Source organism: Amblyraja radiata, chromosome 32 (genome assembly GCF_010909765.2).
Source record: "Amblyraja radiata isolate CabotCenter1 chromosome 32, sAmbRad1.1.pri, whole genome shotgun sequence".
Lineage (NCBI taxonomy): Eukaryota > Metazoa > Chordata > Chondrichthyes > Rajiformes > Rajidae > Amblyraja > Amblyraja radiata.
In genome coordinates, this window is record NC_045987.1 from 26,442,719 (window position 1) to 26,458,389 (window position 15,671).

The following is a 15,671-nucleotide window of genomic DNA, read 5'->3' on the forward strand; positions in this document are numbered from 1 at the left end:
GAGCGGGGCTTGACAGCATAGATACTGAAGATCCTTCCCCTTGTAGGGGATCCTGAAACAAGGCACATCGCTGTCGACTAAATAATAATAATAATAATAATGGATGGGATTTAGATGATTAAAGGGGCCAGCTAAGTTGTAGAGGCAGCGACATTAAATATGTTTAAGACCTAATTAGATTTTTGGAATACAAGGAAATCATGAGATATGGGAATTGGGCAGGCAAATGTAGTTGAGACTAAAATGAAATCAGCCAGTAATCCTTACATTATTAGATACAAATCCCTGCCTCTTCCATGGTGATCTCCCCACAGCGTGGAAAGGAACTTGCCCATTCTGTTTAAAATCAGGATCAATCAGCAAGGTAGCTGTCTACTTTAATCTACCCCACATTGATTTAAATAATAGGCGTAGATTGGCACCCTCCATTCACAAATATAAAGCAGCAAGGAGATGACTTAAACCCTTCCACCCAATGTGTGCTCACAATCAATAAAAACGAGTTGCCTAGTAAGTTACCAGATGCATGTCCTTGCGTCCTATTTATTCTGAAAAGGAGCAGAATAGACAGCTTGCAACCAATTTACACAGCTGGGAGTATTCAGCTAATCTTCCAACTTCTCAAATTCATTGGGCATGATATAGACTCAGTCAGATGGAGGTTATTTGTCTGTTGTGGCATTCACAGAGCACGTCTTGAAATGTTTTAGGCCAACATGAAATTAGCAAGATTTGCAATCCCAGGGAAAGATTTCCCCAATCGCTCAAGCGAATATTTTAATGTTAAAATAATGTAACAGCATGGAGGGATGCTTCAGTAATTGCTCTCAATGTCAACGTTAACAACAAATTCACAATTACACAATGTCTCCAAAGCTCCATTACAATACAAAATACAGATGGCCGGCTGCATACCTGCTGATAATGCCTTTCATCTGCACATCCTTGTCCTCTTGCTGTCTGCGGAGTCGTTCCTCACCCTCTTCCAGCCGGGCTTGATACTCCAGCACCATCTTTTGTGTTTGTTCATCTTGGTTCTTTAAATAAACCTCATATTCCTCCAGCCTCCTATTGGAAGCCCTCAGTTTATCCTGAAGTATGGCAATGTCCTGCTGATACTGACAGAGATAAAGGCAGTGAACTTAAAAGCGTTCATTATAAAAACAAAATTAATTAAAAATATTGCTGGAAAAGCAACATTTTCCCCATTTAAAAACAGGATCATTAATACCCCATAGATTTATGAACACTGTGGTCCATCATTATACATTAATATCAAGAAACAATTAAACTACAATGCAAATACTCCCAGTCTGCACTTTATTCCAAACTTGGGGAACCATCTTCAGCAGGGAAAATAATCGGGTTGAAGTTTTACATTTAAATGATGGTTTCATGCATTTTGTCGGCTTATGTTAAAAACTCTGGATTTAAACACGAATCTGGGAATTTATTTTTTAATTCAAACTGTGCTTAGAGCCTAAAAGGACAAATTCTCCCATGGGTTTGAAGGATTGAATCTTTGAGAGAAACCTGCCAGACCAAGCCCTTTCTGCATAGCAGTGAGTTGAGCAAGTACATTTAAAGCTATTAATCTGGAATTACTTTATAAATGCTGCTTTATTGCAAAGTTAGCCAGATTTGAGACTTCTAAAGTACTTAATTCCTCCTTGCTTTTGGGGATAACTTCAGCTCACCATATCAAACATGCTTAATGACCACCTCAGATCGAATTCTCAGTGTTTGTAATGAATACAAAATACATCATTCTCCCCTCCGGGTGAAACAGGCTGCGTGCATCCATTATGGTCACTGTTCAGATAAGAGCTGTGCAGCTGATAAAGTATTCACCTCAGCAGTCTGCCATTTAAGCAGAAGCAGCTGATGCAAGCTTTTTGAAACGATTGGCATTTGGAAAAAAAAAAGAAACCTGTATCTCTGTGGAGAGCTACCATTAAAGAGAGGCATCATCCTCTGTAACCATTTACCAAAAATATATAGACCTTAAATAGGCATTCAATTCCAAGAGCAATGCAAGTATCTAATCTCCAGCACAATCATAATGAGTGAATCAAAATTAAAAATCTGAGTGCCAGACACTAGTTTGAACATTTCTGAAGGTTTGTGGAAGTGCCGGAAGATTTATAAACCAATGTTTTCTGCAAGAAGGGTGAAGAATGAATTGACTGCAACAGACAGGGTCTGACTATTAACTTAAATGCATACAGCCAACCAGGAGGCACTGAGCAGCGTTATAAAGAACACCAAACCAAGATGTAAACCTCTGAAATTATAAAATTGTGCCTAGTGAGTGTGGGATAGCAAGGATCGGTGGTTGGCAAACACGGTGGGCTGAAGAGCCTGTTTAGTATCTCTAAGCTAAATTAAGATACAGCATGGAAACAGGCCCTTCGGCCCACTCAGTCCATGCCGATCAACGATCATTCGTTCACACTAGTTTTATGTTATCCCACTTTCTCATTCACTCCCTTCACATTAGGGAACGATTTACAGAGGCCAATCAACCTACCAACCCGTAAATCTTTGGGATGTGGTAGGAAAACCAGAGCACTTGGAGGAAACCCACGCGGTCAGAGGAAGAACATGCAAACTCCACACAGAGCAAACAATGATTGGTATATAAAGACTCTGTATCAAGATAAAATGACCACCGGGTGACTGCCTCGCCAATAGTCTGTCTGTCCTTTTCTTCTTCGTTGTTTTTTTAGTATGTGTTAAATGTATGTTTTTAGAGTTCTTTAGCTTGTTATACGTGGGGAGTGGGGGAGGGGGTTGAGGGAGACTTTTTAAATCCCTTACCTCGACGGAAATTCGATTTTTTCTCATATCGTATCTCCGTCCACACTACAGCCTAACATCGAGGAGTTGGAGGCCTTTGCTGCAGACCGATTTCGAGAGCTCCACCGTGGGAGCCTGCAGACTTACCATCGTGGAGCTCACGATCCCTTTATCAGGGAGCTCTGAGCTCTACCGCGGGTGTCTGCGGACTTTAACATCGTGGAGCCCGCGGTCTCTGGTTGGAGACCGACATCGGGAACTCCCAAACCGCAGGATCGTCCCTGGTTCGTCTGCCCCGACCGCGGGAGAAAAATGAGGGAAGAAGATTAGACTTCCATCACAGTGAGGAACGTGGGGAATCCACTGTGATGGATGTTTATGTTAACTTTTATGTAGTTGTGTGTCTTGTTGCTTTTTTTAGTATGGCTGCACGGTAATTCGCATATCACTGTACCTTAATTGGTACACGTGACAATAAAAGACCTTTGAAACCTTTGAAAAGAGGTCTACACAAATGGAGAGAAAAGTGTAAATGTGACCAACTGACAGATTCTGAAATACATCAGCAGGATTCAAGGAAAATATAAGATGCATAAAAGAAAAGAAAAATAGAATGGAAGAGATACATAACATTTTGTAAATATATTACGAATGTCAATAGGGAACAAAAATGGTTATGGGTAAGACTAAAATTAACAAGAAAACGGAATAGCTGATTATTGTGATTAATGAATAGATTTTATCTTTTTTCACAACAGAAGACAAAACATTAAATGAAGGAAGTTACTGAATTGTATATTACATTTGGTAATTTAGGAAGAAAATAAGGATTTGTATGGATAATTTTCCAGGAAGTAATAGTTTCCACTCAAGGTATTTGACGAAAGAAGAAAATTGCAGAGAAGTTAAGTTATAATTTTATTAAATTCTCTAGATTCAGGAATTGTACCTTTGGATTGGAAAATTGCAACCATCACTTCATTACTTGGGAGGGATGAAAGAAACCAAGCAAAGACTTTGTAGTTTAACATTGACTGTATGCAATGCCCCTGGAATTAGCAGAGGAAGAGCAGCAAGGATTTGTAAAAAGCCTCTTCATTAGTGGAAAGACTATGGACATCATATATTATCAATTTCCAAAATTGAATTTGATAATATTCCATAAAACAGATTAGCACAGAAGCAACCATATAGAATTGGAGGCAAATATGCAAGATGGATCAGTAATTGTTACGGAAGGACTGAAGTCAAATGTCAAAATAAACAGACTCTTTTTTGATTGGTGATGTTTTTCCCATAAAAATCCATTTTTAAGCCTTGTGGTTTTACTATATATAAATATGAGAGGACAGAGAGTGTGGTACACCAAGTTTTCTGGTGGAAACATTTCAAATTGTATTGATAGGACTAAGAGTTGTATGGCTGAGTTTCAATGTGGGAAAGTTTGAGATGCTTTATATTATAGAAAGGCAAATAAGTGGTATTATGGCACCAAATCAGCTAAAAAACAATTAAATCTTGGAGCAGACTTTAAGGGCTCAGTATCTGTCCTATTCCGAAGAGTGCACTGAGATAACAGTCAGGATCAGTTATGTCTACTCATCTATTCCAGGGTACTCCCTAGTTGACAAAGTCATCCATTCACTGTGCCTGGATTTTTTTATTAGGAAACGGCTCAGCCTATGTTGAGATCAGTCTCAGTGAGACCAGGGAGGGCGGATTCATCCCAGTGATGTTATGAAGTGATGTCCCTCTACTATAGCCTCAGTCCATCTGTACAGGATGACTACATTTAATGGAAACCCATAAACAATTTTCTTTTCCGTTTTCTAGCAAAAACAAAAGGCCTACATTGACCAGCAGTATTATATGATAGCACGAATATACACGTCCTTCTCAAGCAAGCAGAAATAGCAGCTTTTCTTCATTACATATTAAAGAATGTAATTCCATGTTACAATCTAATTCCCCGGTTGTTGGTCCCTGAAAAATTGATGAAGACCATACACAACATCATTAAACAGAATGGAATTTGAATCAGCCAATTTGAAATGACTGACTGTACTTAGTTTTGTTTCACATTTTTATTCATTTTCTATAGTAAGAGCAAAACAATGTATGACTTCAAATGATTAGATTGTCGTGTCATTAACCCAGAACACAATTTTGTTGGCCAAGACATTAAAATATCTAACATTGTATTTATTGCCAAAAGAAAAAGCAGCTATGTTGTACAAAAGATAAATAACCCTTCGAAAAGTGTTGGTATTGTGTCTGGTAATTATCATTACCTTCTCGATCTGGCTCAGCTCCTCTTTAGGTCTGCCATCGTCCCTGTGCTTGGAGCTTGGGTCCACCGACTCATCATCTATGAACTGCATGTTCATGTTCATCAGCCACGCTGCAGTGCGGTCCACAGAAGACAAGACGTTCGCAGGTGAGGGGGCCTAGAGAAGAGAGGTAAAGGTCAGCTTTGCGTCTGAGTTTCACACAAAGAAAGTCAAGCAGAGGAAGTAAAGGAATGCAGACAATGACTATGGTGCAGGACGACAAGAGTTTATAACTCTTATGTTACAGGAAAAAATATTTAAATCCAGATCTCCAGACTTTATTTTGCTTGACAATAAAACATTCTGCTGTTGAATTCCAGTAATTTACCTGTAAATACCACAATATTTCCAAAACAATTCACTGGAATGTTATTTTTTTAATATGAATACTTAACACATTTTTAAACATTCTATGCCATTCACATTTCCTAACGTTGTCAAGATGCGACACAATTAGCTTGCCCATCCTATTCCTGGGAATCTGTTCTTGGGCTTTGTGAGAGCTCAGTGAGAGCTCAGTGCCACAAGAAATGCAGCCACACATATACATCCTATTAGCTACCAAGCTGACTTCCTGAAATAATTAAATCAGTCTGTCTATATTCCATAAACTCGTTAAATAGAACTTGCTCTTCCGGTGTTGGCAACAGTTGCAAAATATGCAATGAAGTATGCATGTAAATATAAATGTAAAGAGGTGCAGAGGCAAACCACCAAGGGACCGTTCCACATCACTGATAACACAAAGGAGTCAGGCAGCGCTTGACAGCTGGCTTTCTTCATCATCCAAGGACCGTGATTTAAAGCAATGGATTTTTATGTCATGGCTGAGAAAGAGGTTTTCTTTCCACTTTACATCATGTTCCAGCAGGTCACAAAAACACAGTCATCTTACCTGTTACAGTAAAATGCCTTCACCCTGACTTCATAACAGCAAGCTGTGCCGCATCAGTAACACATTTCAATTTCTAATACAATCAACATACATTTTTTATAAGAGAGATAACACATTTAGAGAGTCAGAATCTTTTCCCCAGGATAAAAAAGTCAAATACTGGAGGGCATAGCTTTAAGGTGAGAGGGGCAAAGTTTAAAGGATATGTGCCGGGCATTTTGTTTTACATAGAGTGTTGTGAGTGCCTGGAACGCGCTGCAGGGGTGGTGGTTGAAGGAGATACAATAGTGGCATTTAAAGGACTTTTGGATAGGCACATGGATATGCAGGGATGCGAATTATGTGCAGGTAGAAAAGTGATGGTCTGGGCATCAAGTTCGGCACAGACATTGTGGGCCGAAGGGCCTGTTCCGTGCTGTACTGCACTATGTGATTCGCCGATTTGCACTCACAAGTGAATAAATTCTTTTCACTTCCATTCACTACAGCCAGCAGAGATTAGTGGCAATTTTTGTTGGCCTACACCGGTCCCCAACCAGGTTCTTCATATAAAACATTTCTTGTCACTGTGGCAATTGGTTGTAGCTAAAGCCCAGACCAAGAAAGGACTGTAGGTCTCCCCTCTTTAAGGATATAAATGAACCTTTAACAAGTTTTAATTACAACCCAGTAATTACAACTCCTCCTCACCATCCCCCCCCCACCAACTTCCACACCACCCCCTCCCCGATGGGTGAGTGGTGGAATATTGCGTTGGAGGAACGGGTTGCATTGGGGGACCAGGCCTCCCGTGTGATAGGGACCCAACGGGTCCCACTTGGTCTAATATATATATAGATGAATATTAATTTCTTTAACATCAATCCTTGCATCCCCACTCTCTTTTCTGCAATTTCTTATTATTTGATACCTGGCAAGACATGTATAAAATCGATGGGATTTGCCAAGTCAGTGAAACATGATTTCACTGATGTCAGGGTCATGAATATACTCTTCTTCCATGACAGAAACACCATCTTGTGTTAAAACTGTGTGTCCGCAATTCTGTATTTAGAATAATTTTATGTCAAAATATAAATGACCAAAGTTCACCATATTCCTTTTAAGGGAAGTGGCTCTTTTTAACATAAAAATTAAAAAAATACACACAACTGGTAATATTCTCATTGTTTAAATAACTGTTCACGCCTTCAATTAATTCCATTTAACAGTAAGGAATCGCACAACCTAACTGAAATGATCATTGATTGAAACTAGATGTAATGCAACACTGGCATTGGCACTTCTCCCCAAATGAGAAGCTAGAATGGGAGGTTTTTTAGGATGGAATGTACGGCCACATATACACATTGTCTAAAGAGAAATAATTGGCCTTTATTATATCACCAACTGGAAGGTACAGGAGAGTTAGTCTAGCATCCAAATTATATAAATATTTGTCCATTTTTAGTCATTGAAACAATATACAAAGCAGATTGCAGTTTAAAATGAAATATTCACATTTTTTCCCTTTGTGACTGAACAAAAATCCTAAAATTAAGAGGGCAATATTTATAAGGACTCTTGTTAAAATAAAATGAGGAAACAGCGGCTCTTTGTCAACAGCTATAAAATATATTTCTAGTTAGTTAGTCTAGTTTATTGTCACGTGTAGTGAAAAGCTTTTGTTATAAGTTACAAAATATTAAACAAACTTTATTACGCACATCAATAGAATGATCTTTTAATAAAAAGTCTGATCAAGACCATCTGTAGAAAATATTCAAGCCCTACAATTTCTTAATAGATTCATTTAAAAAATCTTTAAGATGTTAATGGCTGGAGTGCCAAACTGTTGTACACATTGTAAAGGGCACAAGTTACTTACAGACTGTTGTATTTATGTGGTGGCCAAAACACTGAGCTAGTAATTGCTGTAATATGGCACCAACCAATGTCATACATAGGCCACAATGAGCAGCTGAGCATTGAATGGAATGATGACAAGATGCAGTTTATGGTCTACTGGCAAGGAAAGTAATGAATGGTTAATCAACCATTTTCTCTCATGATAGTCTACATAGAAATATTTGTTTCTTTCTTTGGCACAGTAGTGACTCCAAACCACTTGTAGTTTTCACACAGGAGTCAGATACATTGGAAAGTTTCCTCACAGGAGGCATTGAAAACAGTAGGAATTGTAAATGGAGCCATACAGCACGGAAGCAGGCCCTTTGGCCCAACTCGCCGATGCCGGCCAAGATGGCCCAGCTAAACTAATCCCATTTGCTCGCATTTGGTTCATATCCCTCTAAATATTTTCTATCCATGTACCTGTCCAATGTAAAAGATAACCAGAAATTGCTATACATATTGAGAATGGATAGCCCCAGGGATAACAAAGATCAGGCATAATACCTCATGTCTGCTTCCTTCAACTTTAACATGATACCCTTTTTTAGTTTAGAGATACAGCATGGAGACAAGCCCTTTGGCCCACTAGGTCCATGCTGACCATTGGTCACCTGTTCACACTAGTTCTCTGTTCTCCATTTGCCTACCTCCTATGACTGTCTCGGACCTCAACCAACATCTTTAGTGTGCCGAGCATTGTTGGTCAAAATAAATTTGCAATGTACAAATGCTTCAATACCCAGGAAGAAGAAAATTGACTCCCTTTTCTGCATTTCCGAATTTCAAGAATTGTTCCTTGCGGACGGCTATCCAGTGACTTCTCCATCTTAAGATGGATAAGCTAATATGTTCAGAGAGCTGCAAGGAGGCTCATTAATGCTGAAAACTTACTGTAATGCAGCATTTATAAAGAAGTCATTTTCCTGAGGCTATGAATAATTCCTATATTCAAATTTAATAAATTCCATGGTAATTGCAGTCAGACCTCCTTTGTATTAATTCCTGGGATTCATCGTGTCAAAGCTTGCCCTCCCATATCAATTAGAGGGGAAATCCAGTCGATATATCACAATGAAATGTTTACTACAATGTGTTCGGAATTAAAAGGACTTTAATGTTAAAGGCAACATATTTCAATCTTTTATATTTGCAGATTAAAATATCATAGCAGAAACATATTCATAAAACCTTGAGAAACAGGAGCAAGATTCCGCCCATGAGATGTGGTCATTCAAGAAAATAATGGCAGATTCAACCTTGGATTCAACATCATTTTACTTCTCTCTCGATTGCCTTTGTGGCTTCAATGGCTTTTAATTTTTGCCTTCATTGTTTAATTACCCTGCGCCCACAGCCATGTTTCGTGGAGAAGTTCAGACTCTCAACTAGCCGGTAGGATCATTTCCAATCCATGTATGAAATGGGAAAGCCCTCACTGTGAAACTACGCTCCCAGTTGTATATACCTCCTCCGTCTCTCAGCGTCCAGCCTGACAGTCCTCCAAGCCACCTTATGTTTCAGTAGGATGACCTCTCTTGCTTGTATATACCAAAGAGTATAGTTACACGCTTTACCTTTCTGCATATCTGCATTAACCTCTATCTGCTTCTTATATTGGTATTGTTTGCCAGATTACTTACATTCTCAATCTTTATTTTTCCTCATCCTCAGTTGGCTTCTAGAATCCACAGCACTGTATGCCTTTACTTTTAATTCAATGTATCAACAAAAGCTTTCCTCTGTACCCTGGTACGCGTGACAATAAATTAAACTAAACTAATACCATCCTTTACTGTTGTAGTGGTGATAAAATTATTCAGAGATTACGGTAATTAAGGGAAACAATTATTTTCTCATTGCTAATTAATGGACAAAGTAGAGATGATCAGTGAAATGTATTAAACTACATATAGCAGCTACATGTTGAACAAATGTGACAGAAAGTTACCCAAAAAAGAGCTCACTTTCACATTTCCAGATATTTACTGTGTAATGTAAAGAGGCCAGGTCTTCTCTATAAATTGATGAGAGCGACGTTGGATTCCTATTCAGGAATGTATAGGCATGTTCCCTTCTATTAGTAATCACAAGGTGGATCTGTTAAATACTACAAAATGTGAGTATAGAAGTTGGGGGGGGGGGGGGGGGGGTTGGGGTTAAGGTTGCAGTTATATAAAATGTTGGTAAGGCCACATTTAGAGTATTGAGTTCAGTTTTGGGCACCATTTTATAGATTTGTCAAACAGGAAAGGGTGGATTTACAGGGATGTTACCAGGACTTGAAGGTCTCAGCTACAGGGAGAGGTTGACCAGGACTATTCCTTGGGGTGATCTTATAGAAGTGGACAAAATCATGAGAGGAATAGATCGGGTAAACGCACAGAGTCTCTTTCCAGAGTCCGGGAATCGAGAACCAGAGGACATCGATTTAAGGTAAGGGGGGAAAGATTTAATAGGAACCTAATGGGTAACTTTTTAACTCAAAGGTTGGTGTTATATGGAACGAGCTGCCAGAGGAAGTAGTTGAGGCAGGAACTATCGTAATATTTAAGAAACCATTAGACAGGTGCATGGATAGGTTTAGAAGGATATGGGTAAAACTCAGGCAGGTGGGACAAGTGTAGATGAGACATGTTGGTTGGTGTGGAAAAGTGGTGATGGGCCTGTTTCCGCACTGTATGAATCTATAAAAGCAATGACCCAACTTTTGCTATAAAACCATGGCAAAGAGTATCACTGCAAACAGACACACACCCATCATACAGGTTAAACTTGACAAGAATGTCTAACATCTATATACTGGTACAAAGAAAACCCAGAAGTTTCTATTAAATGCATTGTTCCACATCACAGTTGCCATACGTCAACAGACAAGGCCAACAAGCACCAGACACCGTAGCCCGAAGCTTTTACCACCATAGCCGGGGACTTCAACAAAGCCAACCTGAAAAAATCACTCCCAAACTACCACCAACATGTCGCCTGCAGCACCAGAGGATTAAACGACCACTGCTGTATGACCATCAAGGATGCCTATTGCTCTATCCCTCGCCCCCACTTCGGGAAATCCGACCATTCAGTGGTGCTGCTTCTTCCTGCATACAGGCAGCAACTGAAGAGCGCATCCCCAGAGTTGAGGACTGCACAGAGCTGGTCTGGGGTGGCCGAGGAACAACTCCAGGACTGCTTGGAGTCAGTAGATTGGGCAATGTTCAAGGACTCGGCAATGGACCTGAATGAATACGCCACAGTCGTTACAGACTTCATAAGGAAATGTGTGGAGGACTGTGTTCCTACAAAAACCTTCCGAATGTTTATAACCAGAAGCCTTGGATGAACCAGGAGATCCGCATTCTTCTGAAGACCAGACTCGAGGCATTCACGTCTGCCGAGGCAGAGGTCTATAAGAAGTCCAGATACGACCTTGCCAAGGCCTTCAAAAAGGCCAAAAGGGACCTCCGCTCAAAGCTGGTGGAATGGGCAGATGTTCGGCAACTGTGGCAGGGCTTGAATGCCATCACCTCTCTACAAGGCAAAACCAGGAGGCAGCTCAAGCGACGGCGAAGCATCACTCCCTGACGAGCTCAATGCATTTTACGCACGTTTTGATAGGGAGAACACTGATGTGCCTTCCCGAGCCCCCATACTCCCTGATGGTATTACAGTCACAGTCACAGAGGCCAACGTCAGAAGGTCCTTCAGGGGAGTGAACCCTCGGAAAGTGCCTGGACCTGATGGTATACCTAGTCGAGTTCTCAAAACCTGTGCAGACCAACTGGCTGGAGTTTTTGCAGATATTTTCAACCTCTCACTACTGAGGTCTGAGGTTCCCACCTGCTGTAAAAGGGCATCAATAATACCAGTGCCCAAGAAGAGTAAGGTGAAGTGCCTCAACGACTATTGACCAGTGTCACTAACGTATGTGGTGATGAAGTGCTTTGAGAGGTTGGTTATGGTGCATATCAACTCCTACCTTGACAAGAACCTCGACCCACTACAGTTTGCCTACCGTCACAACAGGTCAAAGGAGGATGCGATCTCACTGGCATTCCACTCTGCACTGGACCACTTGGACAATAAAAACTGTGACATCAGGCTGTGTTTTGTAGATTACAGCTCAGCGTTCAATCCCATCATCCCCTCCAAGCTGGTTACCAAGCTCTCGGAACTGGGTCTCTGCGGATCCATCTGCAAGTGGATCCTCAACTTCCTCATCCACGGACCACAGTCTGTTCGAATTGGCAGAAACACTCTCCCTCATTAACAATCAGTATGGGAGCACCTCAAGGCTGTGTGCTCAGCCCCCTGCTGTACTCACTCTATATCATGACTGTGTAGCCAGACACAGTGCGAACTCCATCTTCAAGTTCGCCGACGACACCACCGTTGTTGGACGAATTACAGATGGTGATAAGTCAGAGTATAGAAGTGAGATCAACCGACTGACCAAATGGTGCCAGCACAACAACCTGGCTCTCAATATCAGTAAAACCAATGAACTGATTATGGAATTTGGAAGATGAAGGATGAGGACCCACAATCCTGTTTATATCAACAGGACAATGATGGAGAGTTTAAAAACTTTTACGCTTCTTCCTTAAGTATAGATAGGTTCTGAACTTTAATTTACTTCCTGCGCAATTAAAATGTAATTTATATAAACAGGCAAGCAACTGCAGATGCTGGAAGTCTGAAACTATGTGCAAGTTAAAAATTATGTAAGATTATATTAATTCTCCTCATTCTGCTCTGCAGTCTGCATGTTTCTGTATGAATTTTACTCACCATAACCATATAATTAGATAAGATAGACACAAAGTACAGGAGTAACTCAGCGAGTCAGGGTCTGAAGAAGGGTCCCGACCTGAAACGTCACGCATCCTTTTTCTCCAGAGATGTTGCCTGACCCGCTGAATTACTCTAACACTTTGTGTCTATCTTTGGTATAAACCACCATGTGCAATTCTGTTTCTACATATCATTTGATAAACACAGCTCTAATACTAGCCCATTTAGAGAAATCATTATGATACTGCGATCCACCAAGTGTTGTATAAAGCTATTCCCTCACAACCTGAAGGTGCAATATTCAGTAGCTCTTCAAGGCTCTTATCTAATTAAACTGTAGAATCTTTAGATTAATATCATTATCTTTCTGGATCAAACATGGAATTAATAGAAATCTCCACTGGCATGCCTACAAAAAGACTCTGGGCATCTGTATGCAAGACGAATGATGAATGATATTCCTCTGTCACGCGGGAAAATCTTGACACACTAAAACTGATATTTCTGTTCTCAATAACCCTGAAAACCAAAGCATCAAGATTTAATCTTCCATGTAATGCCGATATTGCCCAATGGGTAATATACCATGAAGAAAGAACATTTATATTGAGTAGGACACCAAAAATAATTTATTCCCCGAAATACCCAAGAGTGCAACAATATGCAGGTGCACAAATGTGATATCTAATTAAATATTATAGTCTTTAGAATAAAAAAATAATTAGCTGAGGTTTGTTAATAATATTTTCAGTTAATAATTTGCGGCATCACTTCAGCTCGCACCTGTTTTTCTGCCATTCTTTCTTGCATTTGCATAAAATTAATTTGCAGGCCAGCTTTTATTTTGGAGGAATAGTGTGGGAATTATTTCCGTCACACAGTCGCTAATGAAACGTAACATAATTGTGAATTTGAAACCTATTATCAACACCAACCTCACCAAGAAATGCAACCTACCACCTAGCACAACTCAACACCACTCTCATCCATGTGCAGGAAGGAACTGCAGATGTTGGTTTAAACTGAAGATAGACACAAAATACTGGGGCAATTTAATGGGACAGGCAGTATCTCTGGAGAGAAGGAATGGGTGACGTTTTGGGTCGAGAACCTTCAATGTTTCAATCATACAACAGCTGCCTAGAATGCACTAATCCAAAGACCTGATACGATTCTCATTTAAATCTGCAGTTTTATTTTGGCTGGAAGCTTCCAGTCAGAGAGGAGATAACGTTTGCCTTGACCTTGAGGAGCTCAGCGCGCACAATACAAATTGAAGCTTTCATCATTTCTCTGATTGTGTTGAAAGCATCAGTGCAGTCTGTACCAGCTACATGCTGAGAAGGAGCAGGATAAAAGTGAAAGCAACTTCCGCGATGCCAGAAGAGATGCTTTCAATTTTGCAAAACAATAAGGGGTTTGCCAGCATCTCAGCTTCAAGGGCAATTAAGACAATAAATGCCAGCCTTGTATCACCCTGGGAAATAAAAGAATGGTGTTTACATTAGCATTTATAAACTTATTGGAGAACCACTATATAGTTAGTTGTATTTTAATTATGTAAGGAAATAATTTAGTGATTTCATAATGTTTCGAGCCTGAATTTCTCTATTTCAATTTTTGGTTAGAACAGGATGTTTCCTTCCCTCCAATTCTAATGAATGTTTGTAAAAACACTAGAGGGCCCTGGTGAGATCGCACCTGAAGAACTGTTGCGATCATCGAGGAAGATAGAGTAGCGATAGATGGAGTGGAGTGAAGATTCACCCGACAGGTTTGTGGTATGACGAGCCTGGTATTACAGAGACTGACTAAGCTTGATATCTTTTTTAGAGCTTAGAGTCACAAGAGGTCACTGCATTGAGACAAATAAAATATTTACAGAGCTTGACAGGGTAAATGTGAACACGATACTTCCCCTGGACAAGAAGTCTAGAACTATGGGTCACAGCCTCAAAATAACAAAAAAAAACCATTAGGACTGAAATGAGAAGGAACTTCTTTACTGTGAGGTTGGTAAATCTTTACAATGTCTCACCAAGAGAGCCATGGACTCTGAGTTATTGGTTGCATTCATTACAAAAATCTATATAGATTGATAGAATCAAGAGATGACCAGGATACAAAAAATATGGTGTTACGGGAGAAGAGCAGGCCAAATGCTTATTCCTGCTTCTATTTTTATATTTGGCAAAATTGATTGATTTGGTTTTCAAAAGCAGCCTACAGCTTTGCATCAATTTTTAGTCTCTATAAACATTATAAATTGAAACAGCAGCAGATTCCAATAATTGAAGAACATAATCAGGATACTTACTGTTGGACATCATATAACAGGTCTGTGATCAAGAGAGGTGCAGTGTCACAGCATTAGAGTTGCTGCCTCACAGCGCTAAAGACCCAGGTTCCATCCTGACCTCGGGTGCTATCCGTGTGGAGTTTGCACGTTCTCCCTGTGACTGCATGGGTTTCCTCCGAGTGCTCTAATTTCCTCACACATCCCAAAGACGTGCGGGTTTGTAAGTTAATTGGCCTCTGTAAATTGTCCCGCGTGTGTAGGAAGCGGATGAGAAAGTGACATAAAACTAGTGGTGATCGATGTTCGACGTGGACCCAGTGGGCCTGTTTCCATGCTGTATCTACAAACTAAACTAAAAACTAAGACGATGGCTATTCTTTTAAGGTACCAAATATCAGAAGCCGTTTTCAAACACTTGTGGCAAATATTTGCTGCAACACTGGAGCATAGGTGAATGCTTTTGCTAAACAGGTCACCAAAGGGTTCATCCACTTCTTTGAACGTGATGCCCGAATAGACTGATGCTGTTACAATTCATGACTAACATCCTCCTCTTCATCCCTATTTTTGTTTTAGTCACAGTTCTTGTTAATGACCAGCACTGCTGGGTTTTATTAGACAAGATTTTTACATGATGGTGACATCACAGTACGGTGGTTTGATGAAC

At 40.1% G+C, this 15,671-nt stretch overlaps 1 protein-coding gene across 6 annotated transcripts in view; it reads right to left on the bottom strand.

The window, feature by feature from the left end:
* LOC116990966 (DAB2 interacting protein) overlaps positions 1-15,671 on the bottom strand; it is a 649,973-nt gene that overhangs the window by 15,510 nt on the left and 618,792 nt on the right. For all 6 annotated transcript variants that reach the window (XM_033049168.1, XM_033049169.1, XM_033049171.1 and 3 more), the window contains 2 exons: positions 5,091-5,246; positions 916-1,118 (listed from right to left, as the gene is read on the bottom strand). In XM_033049168.1, coding sequence (XP_032905059.1) covers positions 916-1,118; positions 5,091-5,246 — 359 coding nt within the window. The remainder of the gene's footprint in view (positions 1-915; positions 1,119-5,090; positions 5,247-15,671) is intronic.